At 38.3% G+C, this 18,677-nt stretch overlaps 1 protein-coding gene across 1 annotated transcript in view; it reads right to left on the bottom strand.

Moving 5' to 3' along the window:
• Nucleotides 1–12,414: 12,414 nt before the first annotated feature.
• The window catches only part of helq (helicase, POLQ like), a 26,540-nt gene continuing 20,277 nt past the window's right edge, over nucleotides 12,415–18,677 (bottom strand). The window contains exons 14-18 of the mRNA XM_014002772.1: nucleotides 17,817–17,915; nucleotides 17,381–17,554; nucleotides 15,011–15,124; nucleotides 14,794–14,928; nucleotides 12,415–12,582 (exon numbers count right to left, since the gene is read on the bottom strand). Coding sequence (XP_013858226.1) covers nucleotides 12,499–12,582; nucleotides 14,794–14,928; nucleotides 15,011–15,124; nucleotides 17,381–17,554; nucleotides 17,817–17,915 — 606 coding nt within the window. The 3' untranslated portion in view covers nucleotides 12,415–12,498. The remainder of the gene's footprint in view (nucleotides 12,583–14,793; nucleotides 14,929–15,010; nucleotides 15,125–17,380; nucleotides 17,555–17,816; nucleotides 17,916–18,677) is intronic.

The raw sequence follows: 18,677 nt of genomic DNA, 5'->3' as shown, positions 1-18,677 counted from the left end.
TTTATGGTTTGATTTCTTTGTATGTATGGATCACTTGGGTTGTTACCAACATCTGGTGAAAATTTCATGTCATTAGCACCTCTAGTAATAAATTTACTGAGAAAAATGGTGACGTGTTCAATACTTATTTTACCCGCTGTAAGCTGCAAAGTTCACTTCTGGGTTCTCCAGGCATATTTTAAAGGTTTGGCTGGAAAATCTTCATAAGAAGTCTGGGATTTAAAGCTCTACAGAACATCTCTAAAATACTGTATTTCAGGGCTGCAACCTCTGCTAAAAATAAAGTCAACTAAAAAAAAGAAAAAAGATTTATGTTATTTATGTTTGCCCAGGGGGGTCTTCAAAGTCCAGGCATGCAAGACCCGAAGAGTCAAAATTCAGTCAGTGGCTACTTTACTTTTAGGGAGTTGCCAAGAATAGACTGTAAAGTGGTTACAGGAATGTTGCATTATTTTGATATATGTTAAAACAAACTACTTAAACCTTTAAAGAATGCTAATTAAAATTTTTCACATTTCATCCAGTAAAAGTGTTTACATTTTTTACCTTAGTCAAAACATAATAACGATAGTCTCGTGTAAAAAAAAATAACTGAAAACTTCCACAAAAACAATTTACATTTTTAAATACACTGAGAAATTATATACATGTGCAAATCGACAAAACATCCTACAGTTCACCAGTTAAAACGTCTGCCTGTTTGTTTAGAAAAGCAAACAAAATACAAAGAATTACTTTTTTTATTCCCACTGAGCAAAATGCAAAGCAGTACCTTTCAAGAATAGAAGTGCTATTATTTTCGTGTTGTCACCAGTAGTTTTACTATTTATTTTCACCCGAGAGGGCACACGGTCATTTGAAAGAAAAAGAAATAACTTGCTCCACAGTAATCCTAGTTGTAATCTTAACCAGTTCTATATCTAAGCATTTTCCACTGTATTGCTCTTAAGCTGTGATTCTATAAATTCTTTTTATCCTCTCTGTTTATCTCCTGGAGATTGTTTTTGTATGGCACTTAGCTCATGCGCACACAGGATGTGATGTCATCAGAGTGATCTAAAATGTAAAACCATCTTCTCTCAACCTGCCTTTTTATTTGTAACCACAAGTCTAAGTGCAAAATAACCCAAATGGCAATAATACAAAAGTGGCAAAAAATTAAGTACTGGTTAGTTAGTGTCATTGGTGATGTGCAGATCAATACTGAAATATTGATAATACCACCAATACCAGGACTTTATGCTCTAAAACCGATTCTGCAATCAAAATGTGGATACTTTGATACTTCAGTAATTTTAGGTAATGAATATTCAGAGGTGAATAGTGACGACTAGTTACACTTACTCAGTTACATTTACTTTTTTCTTGAAAAAATACTTTAAGGAATAGTTTTAATACACTTTTTTATTTTACTTGAGTAATATTATTATGAAGTATCTCTGCTCTTACTTGAGTTACTTCTTGGATGGCTATTTTTTTACCTTTACTTGAGTAAAAACATGTTGAAGTAGTGCTACTCTTTGAGTACAACTTTTAGGTACTCTACCCACCTCTGTGTATATCAGGAACACAGTGGAATATAACAAAACTAAATCAAAGGCTGTGTTAGTGGGAACTATTTTTTTTTTCGCCTGGGTAATGTGTAAGTGTTACCAGCCAGTGGTACATGCTCAGTCAGTCAGTCTGTGGTTACACATTCAGCATTTATATGTTAATATGTTCATGTAACTTGAATTAAGACACATGTTATCATTTTTATAGTAAATTTTAGTAATCAAACAATACTTTATTTTAATGGTTTTATTATTTTACTTCATTTTTTATTGTTTATAACACCCTTTTCACATATTTTGGATGTGCGTGTCCTCTGGTTGTTCTGTTATTGACTCAACTATACTGTAAAGGAGGATGCTAGATTTACTTAAAGTGAAATAATAAATTACTCCAATGTCTTGTATTCTTTATGTAGCAGTGATTTGAAAATTTTTTTGATTAACCAAACGCACAGTGATGGGCAGCACTAATCTAAATATTAGTTGCAAAAACTCTAAAGCACTAACTCAGATATTTTGATCCCCTAATTCTAAAGCACTAACACACTGAAAGATTTAGCAAAAGCTAATTCTAAAGCACTAAAATAACCCAGCCGATACATGAAACATTCTTCAGTTAACATGAGACAATATTTACTGTGTGCAGAATGTTGTCACTTAGTGCCCTTGGCGGGCTAAATGGGAGTCACACGCAGGCCACATTTGGCCCGTGAGCCTTGAGTTTGACACGTGAGCTTGTAGATGAGTGACACACATATGAACAAAACGTTTGACAGCTTTCACCCTCAACTGTGAAAAATAATGTTGATCAATAACTTTTAAAGACCTGAGTTAGCGCTTCTAAATTTAGCTCATGAAGTTAGCACGTGCTAATCCACTAATGAATTTAAAAAATATAAATCCCTAAAGCACTAATCAAGAAATTAGTTCCCCTGTTAGTGCTTTAGTGGAACTGTGCCCACCACTGTAAACCCATTAGGTGTATTTGCACAAAGTATCAGTATCTGATCAGTATTGCTGATGTCAGCCTGAGATTTACTCAGTATCAGAAAGGAAATCAGTGGTATTGAACAGGACTAACTTGTACCTGCAGAAACGTCCTGTTCCTGGTGGGACTGTCGCACCTTATCATGGGGACAGAATGGGGTAAAACAGCTTATGTTTGTCAGAGACAACAGGGAAGACGTTGAACTGAACTGAATGCAACACTGATCCTGTTGCCAAACTTCTAACTCTGTTACGTGTTATTCGAAAACCTACACTGATGTGACGGTCTGTTATATTTATGTAAAAGAATAAAAATGAGGAACAAGCGTCTCTTGTGGTACCAAGCACATTACCTGTATAAAATGTACAAATAAACTGAATGAAATGAGAAAGATCTAACTTCACATTTTTAATAGAAAGGTCAGGAATATTGCGAGATTGCAGACGTTTTATTTGTGAACAGCTATCAGCTAAATAGCATTAAAGCTACAACAAAAAAAAGTAACTGAAGTCCTGTGTTAAATCCACACAGTTCAGTAGCTGCCATAACCAAGTTCTAGTGCAGGACAAGCTTTGTCTCCGGCTCATGTGAAAAGGTGCAGCAAGTTACAAGAGGCATGCATTTGTCCTGCCACAGCACAAAAGAGCACATCTACTCATTACTGCTCCCACTCGCAACACAATTGAGACCCCCTGTAGAGAGCAGCCTGGCAGCAATTAGGATGCATTACCTCGTAACCCTCCCTCTGTGTCTCCTCAGTTTGTTTTCTCCTGCTCAACGTTCTCCTGCTCCCTCTTTGTTCAGCGCGGCCTCCCACCGATTGCATTTATTAATGAGATTACAGTTTGCTGCCAGATGAGGAAATGTAGAAACAGCAGAAGCTTCTCAAGATGGTTTTAAAATATCAAAGCAATTCTTTTTTACTTTTAGAGATTGAACTGGGAGAAGAACTAAAACAGTTTTATTTTTAATGAAGACAAAGCTTGTGTTGGAGGCTATAAGCAAATTTTGATCAAGTATTCTTTAAAGCAACAGTTAAGTGAAGAAAACAATAGCTTGCTTCATAGTATTTTTACATTAAAACCTTTTCCACCATTGGTTTAAAGTTTTACCATCATCAGTTAATAATACCATATATTATCTCAAACAGGATATTTTTTAAATTACGTCTTAAAACCAGGACTTATCAGTGATCCAAAAATAATTTTGTAGCTCATGTTAACTTTTTCGAGTTTGTCATTTTGTTTAAAATCTTAAAGTGGCAATATCATGTCAAATCAACTTTTCTGAGTTTAAATCATGTTATAGTGTTATACCATCATAAAAAAAAAACATGCCCAAAGCCTTGCTCTGACTCATTCATGCATGTTTGAGAAATCCTGCAGCGTTTTTAGGAAGCCATGCTGAGGAGCAAAACGACAGGTGGGGACCAGAAACGCCCCTGGGACGTGTCTTTCAGCCAAGCTTCCTCATGGCGGAGCGCCCTCCCCCTCTCCCCTCCCCACACGCCCCGCCCGTTGCTGTGTCCAAAACGGCAGGACGGGTCCTCCGAAGGCCGAATTTGTCGGCTACATACGTCACAGCGCCGCGACGAAGGACGTCCAAAAGTGAAGACTCCTCCGATGCGGCCGACAAATACGTCCTTCCTTTGGCCCGATTTGAAGGACAGGTCTGATGGATCCTTCCCGGCCCAGCATATCCCATAATGCATTGCAGCCCGACTGGAGATTTTTTTATGCTAGTAATGGCGGACGAAGAGAGAGAAAAGAATACGTTTTAAATAAAAATATGGTGATATAAAAATTAAAAAAATTTAGAGGTTGTAATTCTAATACTTTTATCATTTGTATGGACATGTTTTTACATATTATTTTTGTCATAAAAAAACCCGCAAAATAAACATGCAGCTACAGCGGGTCAATTAGTTCTTCAAATGATACCTTTAAGTTAATTTTATAGTTTTGTGATATTAATAATACTGATGTATTGATATTTTTCTGATTTTGATTTAAGTTTGCTTGTTTAATGTCGTCATGGTTGCTAGGTGACATGACGTACGCCGGGGTAAGGAGGGGAGGCTAGAACATCCAAATTCACAGCCTCTTTTTTTTCCGGTCTTCCTGGTCTACCAAGGACCCGGCCCACCTCGACCAGGTAGTCTGGGTCCTCTGGAGGACCCGGCCTGTCATTTTGGACACAGCCAAAGTCACCTGCAGGCTCTCGGGTGAAAGTGAAACTTAAACTGTCTGCTGAGCTCTCAACGTTAGTTCTCACTCAGTGAAGCTCTTTTCAGATTAAAAATACCTTTGAGGAAATGTGTTTTCAGATGCCAAGTAAACTGCATCATGGCAGCACACACCCCCTCCCCCCGCACCGAAATGGGCGAGACAGAAGCGTAAGGTGGTTCTTAAAGAGACAGAGGCCAATTTCAAGGCGTTTAGAAGAGGAAGTGATGAGAAGATAAGTTTATTTTCTATTTAAACATAAAAACAGCATTTTAATAACAGCTAAAGGCATAAATACTTTATGATGGTATAGTATTTAAATGTATGCCTAAGAAACACATAATATTGCTCCTTTAACTAATCCATCTATGTTTAGCGATTTAAATTAACTTTGTATTAAAGCAGAGAACATGGAGCAAACCTACACATTAGCTTAGTTTCTAGCCAATGATAACGATAAACAATAACACAAAACACTATTTGTATTGTTCAGATTAATTTACCACTTTAAGACTTGATTCATTGTTGTCAATCAGAGGCCATGGGAAATGTCCCTGCTTCACAGTAAACCCCCATGGTGCTATCTTATGTGATGATGGAAAATCTTGTGAGATAGGTTAGTGCTCAAAGTAAACATCGAGCAGGACTCTCAGCCACTAACACATCAAATTTAAACTCAACAACTGTCAATTGTAGAAGTTATGAGCTTTTACAGTGTGCTTGCTAAATCAGCTAGCTTTGGCGGCCATCTTGAATGTGGTCAACTATAAAAGTGGTAGATGTGCATCCATTGATTACTTTCTGGTTTTTATTCACATCTGTACCCTGGAGCATGAGCTTTTTTTTATTAACACAGCAAACACATGCACAAGAATCATCGTCTTTTTGTATGTAAGGTAATACAATCTTTTAAAGCACCTGGAATGTGTGCATCTTTTTGTTGTTTAAAGTGCTGATTTACTCAAAGGGAAAATAGTCTACGGCTGAAACGTCTTGGAGGCAGAAGCATTCTTTAATTTCTTTTGCCAACTAGTTTGATTCTCTGGACCACATATTAATCCTTCTGCTGCTTTGCCGCATCTTTTGCTCTCTACCACTGGAAACAAAAAAGGGATTTTCTCCACAGCCAAACCTGCACCCAGTAACTCACACAAATGAGCCCAAAGTGTTTTGTACAAGCACTGCCGTCTGGTTACACATCCTTTGCTGGGAGGTAAATGTGGGGGTTCTTGAGTGGAGATATGCAGCGGCCACCCCCACTCTGCACCTTCCCCACCTCAGGGTAAAGACTTCTTCACAGTCTGGAGCTGAGCCAAACACTGAACCCTTTCTGTAATCCCCTCCTGCTGATACACACAGCTGCTTGTGTGTGTGTGTGTGTGCGTGTGTGTGTGCGTGCGTGTGTGTGTGTGTGGTACAAGAGCACAATGGTTGTTTTCAGTATGAGCAAAGTTTTCTTTTTCGTTTTTTTCTCTCTCCTCGATCTGTCTGACAGGACTGCTGAGGCCCGTCAGGGATGAGATGGAATTTTTTTGAATCGCAGAGGCCAAACCTTCCAAATCAACCATGAACATTTTCTGCTCTCAGGTTGTAACCCCCCCCCCCCCTTTTTCCTGCTTTTAATGGTAGAAAATGAAATTGGAGATCTGGGGTGTAGTCATGAATCCAGATGTGTTAATATTCCCCTCTCCCTTTCGCTTGGTCACGTCGTACCATTTCGCACAAAGACCACTTTTCACACGAGGATAAGGAAGTTCTGTTGCAAAAGTTCTGAATCAAACCACTGTCGAGCGAGTCCCCGACACATGCTCACAAGACAAAAGCTCAAACAAGTTTTACTAACCACACATTGCATCACAGTAAAAGTACACAAGATTTATATTCCAAAGTATTACATCATATATTACATATCAAAAGAGATTAAAAACACCCAACAACATAACTGCTCAATCTTGCTGAAGTGAAAACAAATATTGGTAATGAAATGAAATAAAATAAAATAAAATATAATAAAATAAAATAAAGTGTGGAAGGTTAGAAGGTGAGAACAATGGGAGAGCAACTCTTAAGTGTCACAAATATCTTAGTTTCAGTATTTTAAAAATCTAAATAATTGTGAGGTTTTTTTTTATTAAGGCTGTGAGTTTTTGCCCGTACACCACAGTTGAGCTGATATTTACTGGGCTACTGTACAACACAGCTGGAAGTGAACAGAATGGCCACTTGCAGCCCCAAAAACTAAACAAGCTGGAGCTCACAGTTTTTATTTTGCCGTAATCTCTGTTTTCTCCAGCTCTTTGCAGAATCCCCTGACATCAGCTTTCGTCTCTCATGAATTGTTCAGACATTCTGTAATCATGTAAATCTGCAGAAAAGCTGCAGAAGTAAAAACAAACCCAGCGGCAGAGGCCTCGAGATGACACTTCAGGGGATGTTAATGCTTTGCTGCAAGTGGTTGTCTCGCAGCTGTCGTCCTCCAGAAACCATCTTTTGCCACAGCTGTCCATGACCTCATCGCAGAGCCAGTTCATTCACAGACAGAGCAGCACTTATCTGTCACAGTACTGGCTGTAGATCGATCCTTGGGAATATTTTCAAGATGCAACATATCTGATGTTTTTTCTCTCCAAATATAATCTTTATGAAATTGTTTATTGAAATCCTTCTCAATAAAAATGTCGACATTGCCAGGGTTTTGTTAAACAGAATGGATCACAGATCACACTATGATGAGTTTCTTTTTAGTTTAATGTTTGCTCTGATTATTTTTAGTTAGTTAGTTAGGTAGTTAGTTAGTTAGTTAGTTAGTTAGTTAGTTAGTTAGTTCATTTCAAACATGTATACAAAACAAAAAAAAAAGATAAAAAGTGATAACAAAATTAACATAGTTGAAAAGGAATGGGAAGAAGTCAAAAACTTATTTAATCCCACCCTTCTCCGAAGCTTATTAACAAAAAATATTAAATTCTTCTTTTTTTTCTTATTCTAAGTTACAATTTCATAAAGATTAAAACAACAATCTGTTTACCTAGAATTTTATATAATACCAGAATATATTCATGAACATAAATGTACATCTACATTCAGTGTATATGCATACACACATAAATGTATACATACATACATGTACGCACATATATACACAGCCCCAGACATCTCCATTTTTAGAGCTGATTGAACCTGCTGTGGTCTCTGAAAGCTATAAAGTGCAGTATCAATCACAGAACAACAGTCTGAGCAGCGTTAAGTATCATTATATTCACCAAAAAATACAGTAAAGATATCACTTTAAAGTGAAGCTGTGCAAATCAGCTGATGGTGGTCAGCACACAGTGCTTTGTAGTGCAGTTACAAAAAGGGACCAAAGTTAAAACCATGGTCCACACCAAGGGCCAATCTCTGTCAATATTTGCTGAAAAATGTCATAAAACATATTATTCTTATGAAAATACAAACGAACGTTTCCAAATATTTTATGTAGCGTTCAGAACATACATAATGTAACGAATAATAGTAAAGATTACATTTAAAAACCTCTTTAGCAATCATTTCTTATGCATTGTGCTTTACCAGCAACTTTTTGATTTATTATTTCTTAGATACATTTGATCACAATCCAGCAAATCAGTTAAAAAAATGAAATATCTCAATAAACGTCCAATTGTTTGACTTTAATCAGAAGAAAATACAGAAAAAAGAGCAATAAAGTCGATTCTCTGTTGGACCATCCACACCAAAATCCATTTTTCTTGGCTTAAATGTTGGCCGGCAATCATGAGAAATTCAAAAAGTTAAACCATATAACTATTTTACATTTTAAAGTGTTACCTTTGGGGCCGAATAAAATGTTATCAAGGGACAGATTTGACCAGTGGGCCTTGAGTTTTTACTGCCAAGTATGAACGCTCTCAATCAGAGTTGTCCACTTGCTTCCAAGGTGGATTTGTTGCCAGGTCTGAACAGGGCCTTAATGCTCGCAGTATGTTATCTACGACTATCACACCAAAACTCAGCTGAGTTTCTGTAAAACTCCTCGCTCACAACATGATTAGGTTGGATTTAGACACTGAAACAATGATGTTGACAGCAGCAGGACATAACATACTGTCTGTTTAAAAAATGTCCCTGTTTCTGCCTTCTGAATCCTGTGTAGTGACACCTGAGCTCCTGAGTTAGTGAGTCGATTTAAGAAAGTAACACTGCATCAGTTGGTGCTTTGTTACGCTCAAATGAAATCTGGGGCAAATAAAATTAAAATCGATAAAGGATTAGCATTAAAGTTAAGTATTTAACTTTATGGGAAGATGTTTTTCCATTTGGAACAATAATATTCTTGATTAAAAATTTGTAAAAAATGAAACGGAAGTGTAGGGCAGCACGGTGGCTCAGTTAGTGGAGTTGTTGTCTCTCAGCAAAAAGGTTGGTGGATTGAATCAGTTTGCGTGTTCTTTCTGGGTACTCTGGTTTCCTCCCACAGACCAAAAACAAAGACTACTGATCTTAGGGCTATTGGTATCTCTAAATTGTCCCTAGCTGAGAGTGACTGGTTGTTTGTCTCTATGTGTCCATGACTTGCAACTTTCCAGGATGTGCCCCACCCCTCACTGCTGGATATGAGCGTAGTGACCCTAACAGGAAGAAGCAGGTAATAGGTAATAAACAGATCAAAGAAAACTGAACTTTTCTAGTCTAAGCGATCGGATGAAAATCTAGATGAGAACATTTTGCAGATAGAAAACACAGAAGAGCGGTCACAATTCAAGCTGCCCAGGTAGGTAGCTCATGCAGGACTTACTGCTTTGTGCATTCTGTGTCTGTGATATCTTTAAACCAGCATCTGTAACCGCTTGCTGCTAAACTGGCCTATGGATGCTGAAGTTGAAACAGCTGAGTTTTTTTGACATTCACTCACCACTATCATCACTAGGCCTTGAGACGGAATGAGAAAAAGACATTTCAGACTTAACTTGAAAGGGTTTTGTGACATGGACGTACGTTATCCTGCAGAACTTCTGATTTTCTGTTTGCACAGGATATTATCTCATCTCGCTGGAGTCAAACGTATTTCTGTTGGGGTCGGGTTTCTTTCAAAAAACACAAAAATCTCTAATTCTGTTAGCAACTTATATGACAACTTACAGTTCCTTTTAGTTGGGTGATCATAATATTATGGCTCATGAGTTAACAGGTCACCACTGAATGTATGTTTGCTGTAATGAACTCAATGCAGAACAACTTTGAACATTCATTGTTGACTCCTTCCATTGGTAACCAATTAAAATGTTTTTATCATTGAAATTAAATTGTACAAAAGCCTTTGTTGTCAATGAAAGCTTCAAGACGCCTCCTGTATGGAGAAACTAGTGGCATGCATTGCTCAGGTGTGATTTTGGCCCATTCTTCCACACAAACAGTCTTCAAATCTTGAAGGTTTCGTGGACCTCTTCTATGAACTCTGATCTTTAGTTCTTTCCATAGATTTTCTGTTGGATTCAGGTCAGGTGATTGGCTGGGCCATTCCAGCAGCTTTAGTTTCTTTCTCTGAAACCAACTGAGAGTTTCCTTGGCTTTGTGTTTGGGCTCATTGTCTTGCTGAAATGTCCAGCCATGTTTCATCTTCATCATCCTGGTAGATGGAAGCAGATTTTTATCAAGAATGTCTCTGTACATTTTTCCACTCATCCTTCCTTCAATTATTTGAAGTTTGCCAGTACCATATGCTGAAAGACAGCCCCACACCATGATGTTCCCACCTCCAAACTTCACTGTTGGTATGGTGTTTTTGGACTGATGTGCAGTGCCATTTGACCTCCAAACATGATGTGTATTCTGGCATCCAAACAGTTCAATGTTGGTCTCATCTGACCAGACTATATTCTCCCAGTATTACACAGGCTTGTTTAAATGTTGTGCAGCAAACTTTAAAGGAGCTTCAACATGCTGTTTCTTCAGCAGTGGAGTCTTGTGTGGTGAGCGTGCATACAGGCCATGGTGGTTCAGTGCATTACTTATTGTTTTCTTTGAAACAATCGTACCTGCTAATTCCAGGTCTKTCTGAAGCTCTCCACAAGTGGTCCTTGGCTCTTGGACAACTCTTCTGATAATTCTTTTCACTCCTCTGTCAGAAATCTTGTGAGGAGCACCTGGTCGTGGTCGGTTTATCGTGAAATGATGTTCTTTCCACTTCTGAATTATGGCCCCAACAGTGCTCACTGGAACCTTCAGAAGTTTAGATATTCTTCTGTAACCGATGCCATCATTATGCTTTGCAACAATAAGGTTGTGAAGGTCTTGAGAGAGCTCTTTACTTTTACCCATCATCAGATGGTTCTTGTGTGATACCTGGCCATCATTTGGGACTGAACCAGCTGATATTAACTTGCACTGACAAGGGGCAGACTTGCTTTCTAATTACTGAGAGAGTTCAGCTGGTGTCTTGCCTTTCCATGCCCTTTCTTCATGTGTTCAATACTTTTTCCCTGTGCCATTCCACATTATTACAAATAACTTCATTTCTGGACATTTATGGTTTGATTTCTTTGTATGTATGGATCACTTGGGTTGTTACCGACATCTGGTGAAAATTTCATGTCATTAGCACCTCTAGTAATATATTTACTGAGAAAAATGGTGATGTGTTCAATACTTATTTTACCCGCTGTATAAACAGGTTTTTATAAGGTAAAAATAATAAAACAAGGTCTTTGTCTGCAATGATTAGACATGTTTTTTGTTATTGTCATTTGTGATTATCTCAATTTCGTCTAAAAGACTTGACAAAATCCTACACACTGTGCCTTTAAAGGTGTTATCTCTATGCATTTAAAACCACATTGTTTTTCTTCTCACACACAAATTTAGTAAGATTTTCTTAGTGAATGACTTGGTGACTGATAAACTCGTAGCGGTTTTCCTTTCCCTCCATTTGTTCTTTTCTCTGTTGCCTTTGTCACGTATCCCCACCCTCCCTCTCCTTCCTTCTTAGCTCATATTACAGTCTTCCTCACACCTCTCCTCCTCTTCAGCCTCAGGTGGTTTAGTCAGATTAGGATGTTGCTGCATGTCTGAAGTGATCCAGATCCAGATAAGAATGAAGGATTTTAGGACTGAAGTATGAGGAACAGAAGGAAGGCCGTTTAAAGTGATGTGTTATGACATTTGTCTGTTTTTGTTTTAATATGAAGAAAATGTGTAAATATCTTATACATTCTTAAATAAATGTTTATAAACTATTCAGTGGTTTAATAGCTTTTTCATACATTTGTTTCTGTCTTCTGCTTTGTTCTACAAAAATTTAACTTTTGTTTACTTTTTAGAAATGAAATCAAATCGTGATTATGTTTAAAAGTGAACTCTACAGTATACACCAGTTATCATCAATATACATAAGAAGAACAAGAAGTTCTTCACCTGGTTGTCTAGTCGGAGTTTTTATGTATTTTTAAAATTTAAAGGAACAGGAGACTTAATTTTGGGGAAAAGACTTTTACAGTGTCTTTAAATTTAGCTTTTAAAAAGTTTTTGAAAACGTCTGAAACATTTAGAAGCTCTGCAGAAACTAGCAGTATGTCAAAATAAATTCAGGATTTAAAAAATGTAAAAACAGCAAACTGCTCTAAAATATGAAGAACTTTACAAAACACAAGGATTAGTTTTTCCATATAAATTATTTTATTAAGATATAATAAAAAAAATAGTTGCAGGTGAGGAAAAATCAAATGACTGTGTGGTTTTAAAGTTGCGGCAGGTCATCAGGCAGCGTCAGCAGCTCGTCCACTTCCTCCTGAAGAGCCGCAGCTTTTTCATTCAAAAGCATCTGAAACAGAGAAATGTACAGATTATCATTCACTACCAGGCCAAAAAAAGTCTCCACCAAAAAAAAAAAAAAAGGTCACACACTCAGTCGCCTTTAGCTTTGATTACAGCACACACTCACTGTGGCATTGTTTCGATAAGCTTCTTAGATTAACTGCAGCAACTCCACATCATCCGCTGCTCCCACAGGCTGGTACAGTACACACTACACATGATGGATGCATCCTCGATGACGATGGATCCCCACTATCATTTTTTTGGACAGTTCTTAACCCAATTTTAGTAGCTTCTGCATCTTCTAGATGTTTTCTCTGCTTGATGCATGCCAACGATTTGACCCTTCTCAAACAGACTGACATGACCATGACCACAGGATGTGTCTTTCTACATGGTTGTTTAAGAAATGAAAAGCAACTAATTGCACCAGTTGGGGTTAAATAACTTGTTGCCAGCTGAAAGATAATTGTCAATGCAGTAATTATCGAATAGCAAGCTCGTACCTATTTGCTATATATTTTGAGATCCATATCGGTTTTTTTTCATGACAGTCTTAATGTGAAAAATTTGACACAGGTCTATTCAACAAATAATACTAAATCAGATACATATCTGATGTTTTTCAAAGCGACCTCAGTCTAAACAAGAGATGCCCAAAGTAGGGCCCGCAGGCAAATATTGTCCCGCCAAGCCATGTGATTTGGCCCACCAGCAGTTGTCCTGGCTACTAGCTTGTAGTCTCCTGTGATAAAACACTATATTTCCACTTAGTCTTTTCAACCATTGGTCCAACTATACATAAGGAGCTGTAATCAGTCATGGTTTTCCCTTTAAGATTTAACATAAAATACAAGTAACTACAGGAGACATTTAGAATAAATAGGGTAATACGCAAATTTTGATTTATGAAGTCCCATGAGCCTTTGCTGCCCAAGCATGTCAAATATTTTCCACATTCATGGGATGAAAAAACAAACAAACAAAAGAATGGGCCACTGCTCTAGCTCAAACATAAAAATAAAACTTTACTTAAGCGGTATTTGCATTTCATGTATTATATTATTGCATTTGGCCCGCAGCTCTCAGACTGATTTTATTTTGGCCCTCTCAAGGAAAATGTTTGGGTACCCCTGGTCTAAACAGTCATGCTGCATTTTATCCGACTTTTACATCAGTGAAGTAGGGGTAAGCACAGCAAGACAAGCCTTTAGAATATTGATGATAATCTGGTGCTGTTTAAATCTCGACTCCACAGCACAGAAGGGTAATCCAGTTGCTTCATCGTTTTCGTTTAATTTGCCGTGTCCTGGATGACTGAGAATCCACAGCAACATATGACAGTAATGTTGGTATCTGACTTTATGAAGAGTAAAGTTACTGGATCAATACTTTAGTTTCCCCTTCCTGTTCCAAAGATACAATGCTGCGCCGGGCATAGCCAGCAAGAGGCAAGTTAAAATGTAAACGCTGGACAAAACAAGCATATCAGATAATTATTCAATCAGCTCTGATTGCCTTAACGTCAGAATCACATGCTAACACGGAGCGAGTCTGTGTGCCGAGTGTGACATAATGTCTTCTTCTGTGCATGCTGGTTGCATCAGTGTTGTAGAGAGTTCACAGTGGATGGAAGTTTGTGCTAAAAATCCAAATTGAGCATTAAGACCTGCAGTGTGAACGTAGCCTTAGACTCATCTAATCTACAAGTTAAGTAAAACCTGATGCAACAAGGCCTGTTGGGAGTTTCTACAAGTGCAGCTCAAAAATCTAGAATATTGTGTAAAGGTTTTTTGACAGTAAAGTAAGTAAAACTTATACATTACATCGATTCATTACACATAGAGTGAAATATTTCAAGACTTTAGTTTTTGTAATTTTGACGATTATGACTTACAAATAATGAAAAATCAATGTTCAGTGTCTCAGAAAATTTGAATATTACATAACCAGCTTTTAGTACTCTTGACAGTGTGGGCAGGGTCCTGATGCCTAATGAAATCAACATATCCATAAAACCTATCAGCAGAAAGAAGAATGAAGTGCTTCTTTCAAATGAATCTATGTAATTGATGAGTTTCACTTCCTGAAAAAAAAAGGAACTTTTTCACAATATTCTAATGTTTTTGAGGTGACGCTATGTGACACCTGCTGAAACAGCATCAACAACCAACAGACCCGGGATCAGCTCTGCTCTGAGGATGGGCTGGACACTCACTTTGGCTGAGGCCACCATCATGTTGGCTTGCTTCTTGTAGAGGTTTTCTATTGTCTTGCAGAGGACAGCAGGGTCAGCGTTGGCTAGGTGAGCCAGAGTCTTGTAGCCAGCATTGTACAGCTGCTTCGCTCTCGACTGGACAGAAGGAGGGGAACGTACAGGTTACAATTAAAATGTGATGAAGCAGAAGCATCCAGACACGCCTGCTGCCGCTGACCTCCATGACTCCCGCCACCTCCATCAGGGGAATCAGCTCGGCCTTCACACAGTAACTCAGTCGTCGAGTCAGTTCTGTCAGCAGAGCTCGAAATGGCCAGAACTCCTCCAGCTCCTGAACACAAACACAATTTCTCAGGAAGAAAAAAATCACCATAATCTCATTTTTTGACTTTGTTTAAAGGGGACCTATTATGCAAAATTCACTTTTTAAAGTTTTTTTTACTCAACTTTGGGTATGTACTTCTTAAAAAAACAGTCCTAGGACCAAAAAACTGCACCCAGGGGCATATTTACTGTAAGTAAATGTATTTTTAATGTATATTAATGACAAGTTTTATACTTCCGTCATTTTGTGATGTCACAAGCCGTACGACAACCCACCGGAACCTGCGTTCAGCCCCTTACCTAGCAACCCCCGGGTTAAGACTCCTCCTCCTCAGCATAAAGAGCCATCACGGTGTTGTTGTGCAATGCGCAGCTCATTTTACAACAACGCTCCAATAGGGCAATGGGTAGAGTGTTGGACCAGTCAGTGGGAGACCAGGGTTTGAGATTGGCACGGACACATACAATTTAATTATTTATTTTCATTCGTTATGAACACGTTTTCTCATGTACCTCTATTGTTTAGCTTATTAAAGCCTTATTAAAGCCTATTTGTTCGAGTTTCTGAGGTATTTTGACCGCTGCTGCTCCCTGCTGTGGTAACAGCATGCAGAGTGAGCGCAGAGCAGAGGAGGGGGAGAAAAAAAAGAAGCTGTGACCACGACTCTGCCTCTGGGTCTCATATGGTTGTACAACGGAGCTTCTGCTATTATTAGCCATGCTAACGTAAACGCTGGCTTTGGAGGGCGGAGTTAATGTCAACAGATTTTTGGAGGGCGTTACCAACAGAGCTCATTAACATAAACAGCTCKTCTGAAYGGAAGTCAGAGCAGGCAGAACTAGAACATGGGAAATTTTATTATCTGAGAATTATTTTGTGCATTAAATTGAATGAACATGGTCTGGATAGCCCACAGACATACCATAAACATTTCTAGGACCCATAATTGGTCTCCTTTAAAATTAAAAGTATACACCTGTTTAGGGTTGGGCAATATTGGCAAAAAAAATTAATCACGATTAATTGCGATATTTAGCCGATAACGATTAATTTGACGATTAATCCCCTGGAGTCGCTGGACGTCCTTATATCCTAGTCACGTGACCAATTTATAGGGAGAAAATGGGCTCTTCGTAAAAATCTGTTCCAAATTGTGTCAAAATTACAGACTTCAGGCTATACATCAAACTTTAAATTGTGTTGATAGATAAATAAATTACACAACTTTTTTTTAAATGTTGGTCATATTTGAATCAGAAAGGAGCACCAAGCGGTTAATCTGCCTGGTGGCATGAATCTTATTAATCGTCAAGTGCCAAAAATTAATCGATTAATGTTTTTCTGACGATTAATTGCACACGATACGATTATGCCCAACCTTTTGAATGCTTTATCAGATTTGGATGATTCACTTTTTTTGGCATAAATTCCCTTTAAATTCCGCTAAGGCCATGTCTGTTTTGAAAATTGCTCTTCTGTATATTTATAATTTCAGGTTGTGGATAATTGTGCAGATGTGTTTATGAGATGACTGTAAAAGACAAGCATTTGTCTACTGTAGCAGTGTGTGCTTAGTCTTCAGGTTGTGTGTCCTGCTGCCATCTACTGATATTATTTGATAATACACTGCATGGTTCACACAGTCAGTCTTCAAAACTAAAATAAATGAATAAATTACAAACATCACATGTTTCAGATAGTAAAGAGTTAAAAGATAGGTCTGCCAGCTCCCTCTGGAAATCCCCGGTGGAACCCCAGTGTGACGTCTCCTCGTCGCTGTGTTGCTCTTCCAGAGTGAAGATACAAAACGATTATTCTTAGAAGCAGAAAACGGCTGATGAGTCGTCATCGTAGATCAGAAAATCCTCTGTGTATAAATACATTTGCTATTATTACGCTATTTAATATATCCTCCAGTAAGGCTGAATCTGTTCCTGTTAAGGTATTTTTGTCACAATTTTGTGTGTCCTTTATCTAACTGCGTACATGTGGATGTAATAATTGTTAATCATGTGTGTCTGGTGTGAATAATAATAACTTCTACATCATTAGCAGTTTCCCAGAATCACCTCTAAGTGTCGCCAATGGAACCAGAACCGCAGAAACGTGCCAGTCTTGGAGTTAGCATGGTGCTGCACGCATTTCCACGTTCATTTCAGTCTTGATACATCTGGAGTTTTGTGTGGAAAAGGGCGTCCGCAAGGTTTTTGTGTGTACGTACCGCTGACACATGAGGCCCCTGGTGTTTTGTGGCGGCCGTACCTCGGTGAAGTGCAGCACGCAGGAACAGAAGGCTGAGGCGGAGCTGAGCAGCGTCTGGATGAAGCCTCGGGTTAGCTGGAACTTTTCAGCCACGCTCCACACGTCCGTCTCCTTCAGCAAAGAGGAGAGCACGAGGGCGAGGTACATCCGCCTCACCACCCCAAGGTTTGAGTTCTGATAAAAATTTTTTTTAAAAAAACACAAAAATAAAAATCATCAAAGTCTGAAGTGCATTCAGTCATTTTTTTTATTTTTTTTTTTTAGCAATCTTGTTCAATTTTATAACCCATCCAAAACACATCACCCGCTTTTAAAATGTGAGGACAGAGCTTTGAAGGAGAGCAGAACAATACATCAATATAAAAACTTCTGCTGTCTTGATTAATGAGAGCAAATCACTGCCATAAATGGTGGCTAAACTTTGAATTTCTGTTACCTTTTTCACCGTCTGTCCTGCGGCTTTTCTTGCAAGAAAACTCTCGGGCACTCCGACAGCAGCAGACATCTTTTGCTCTGCAGCTGACAGCAAGGTGAACTGCAAAGAGAGAGCCAGATGGTTAGCAGTTAGCAGTGAGGATGGATCTGTGACATCCAACCAGAGTTGTAAAGTAACTAAGTACAAATACTTTGTTACTGTACTTAAGTAGAATTTCTGGGTACCTGTATTTTAAAACTCTCAGACTGAAGAAGTCTCTTGGAGGAGAGACGAAACGTTTCATTAGAGAACCCGTCCAGAAGACCTATACAATTTTTTTCTTTTTTACCTGTACTTTACTTCAGTAATTATTTTTCAGCATACTTTTTACTTCTACTTCTTACCTTTTCACACAATAATCTGTACTTTCTACTCCTTACATGTTTAAAAAAGGCAACAAGTAGAAAGTCATTACTTTTATTTCATTTTTGCTTGTTTTCATTCCAGCTTGTTATTGTAAAAAAATAAATACTACCCATATAAATTGTGCCTCCTTGATAGAGTGAAGTTAATTGTGGTTGAATGAGAAGTATAAATATATAAAAATCTGATACTGTATTAGTTTGTACACAAACAAATCATGTCACACTCCAGCAGGACATAGCAGACATATGTAGCCTAGAACAAAGATGCATGTGGCGGCATATATATATATATAAATCCCTTCTCACCCTCCGCGGGTGGTCTCTTTCATCCTCTGAGCTCGGGTCCTCTACCAGAGGCCTGGGAGCTTGAGGGTTCTGCGCAGTATCTTGACTGTGCCTAGAACTGCACATTTCTTGACTGAGATGTCTAATGTTGTTCCTGGGATCTGTTTTAGCC

This window comes from Austrofundulus limnaeus, unplaced genomic scaffold (assembly GCF_001266775.1).
Source record: "Austrofundulus limnaeus strain Quisiro unplaced genomic scaffold, Austrofundulus_limnaeus-1.0 Scaffold15, whole genome shotgun sequence".
In the NCBI taxonomy this organism is placed as follows: Eukaryota; Metazoa; Chordata; class Actinopteri; order Cyprinodontiformes; family Rivulidae; genus Austrofundulus; species Austrofundulus limnaeus.
The sequence above is the reverse complement of the archived record's forward strand: the minus strand, read 5'-3'. Positions and strand labels throughout refer to the sequence as shown.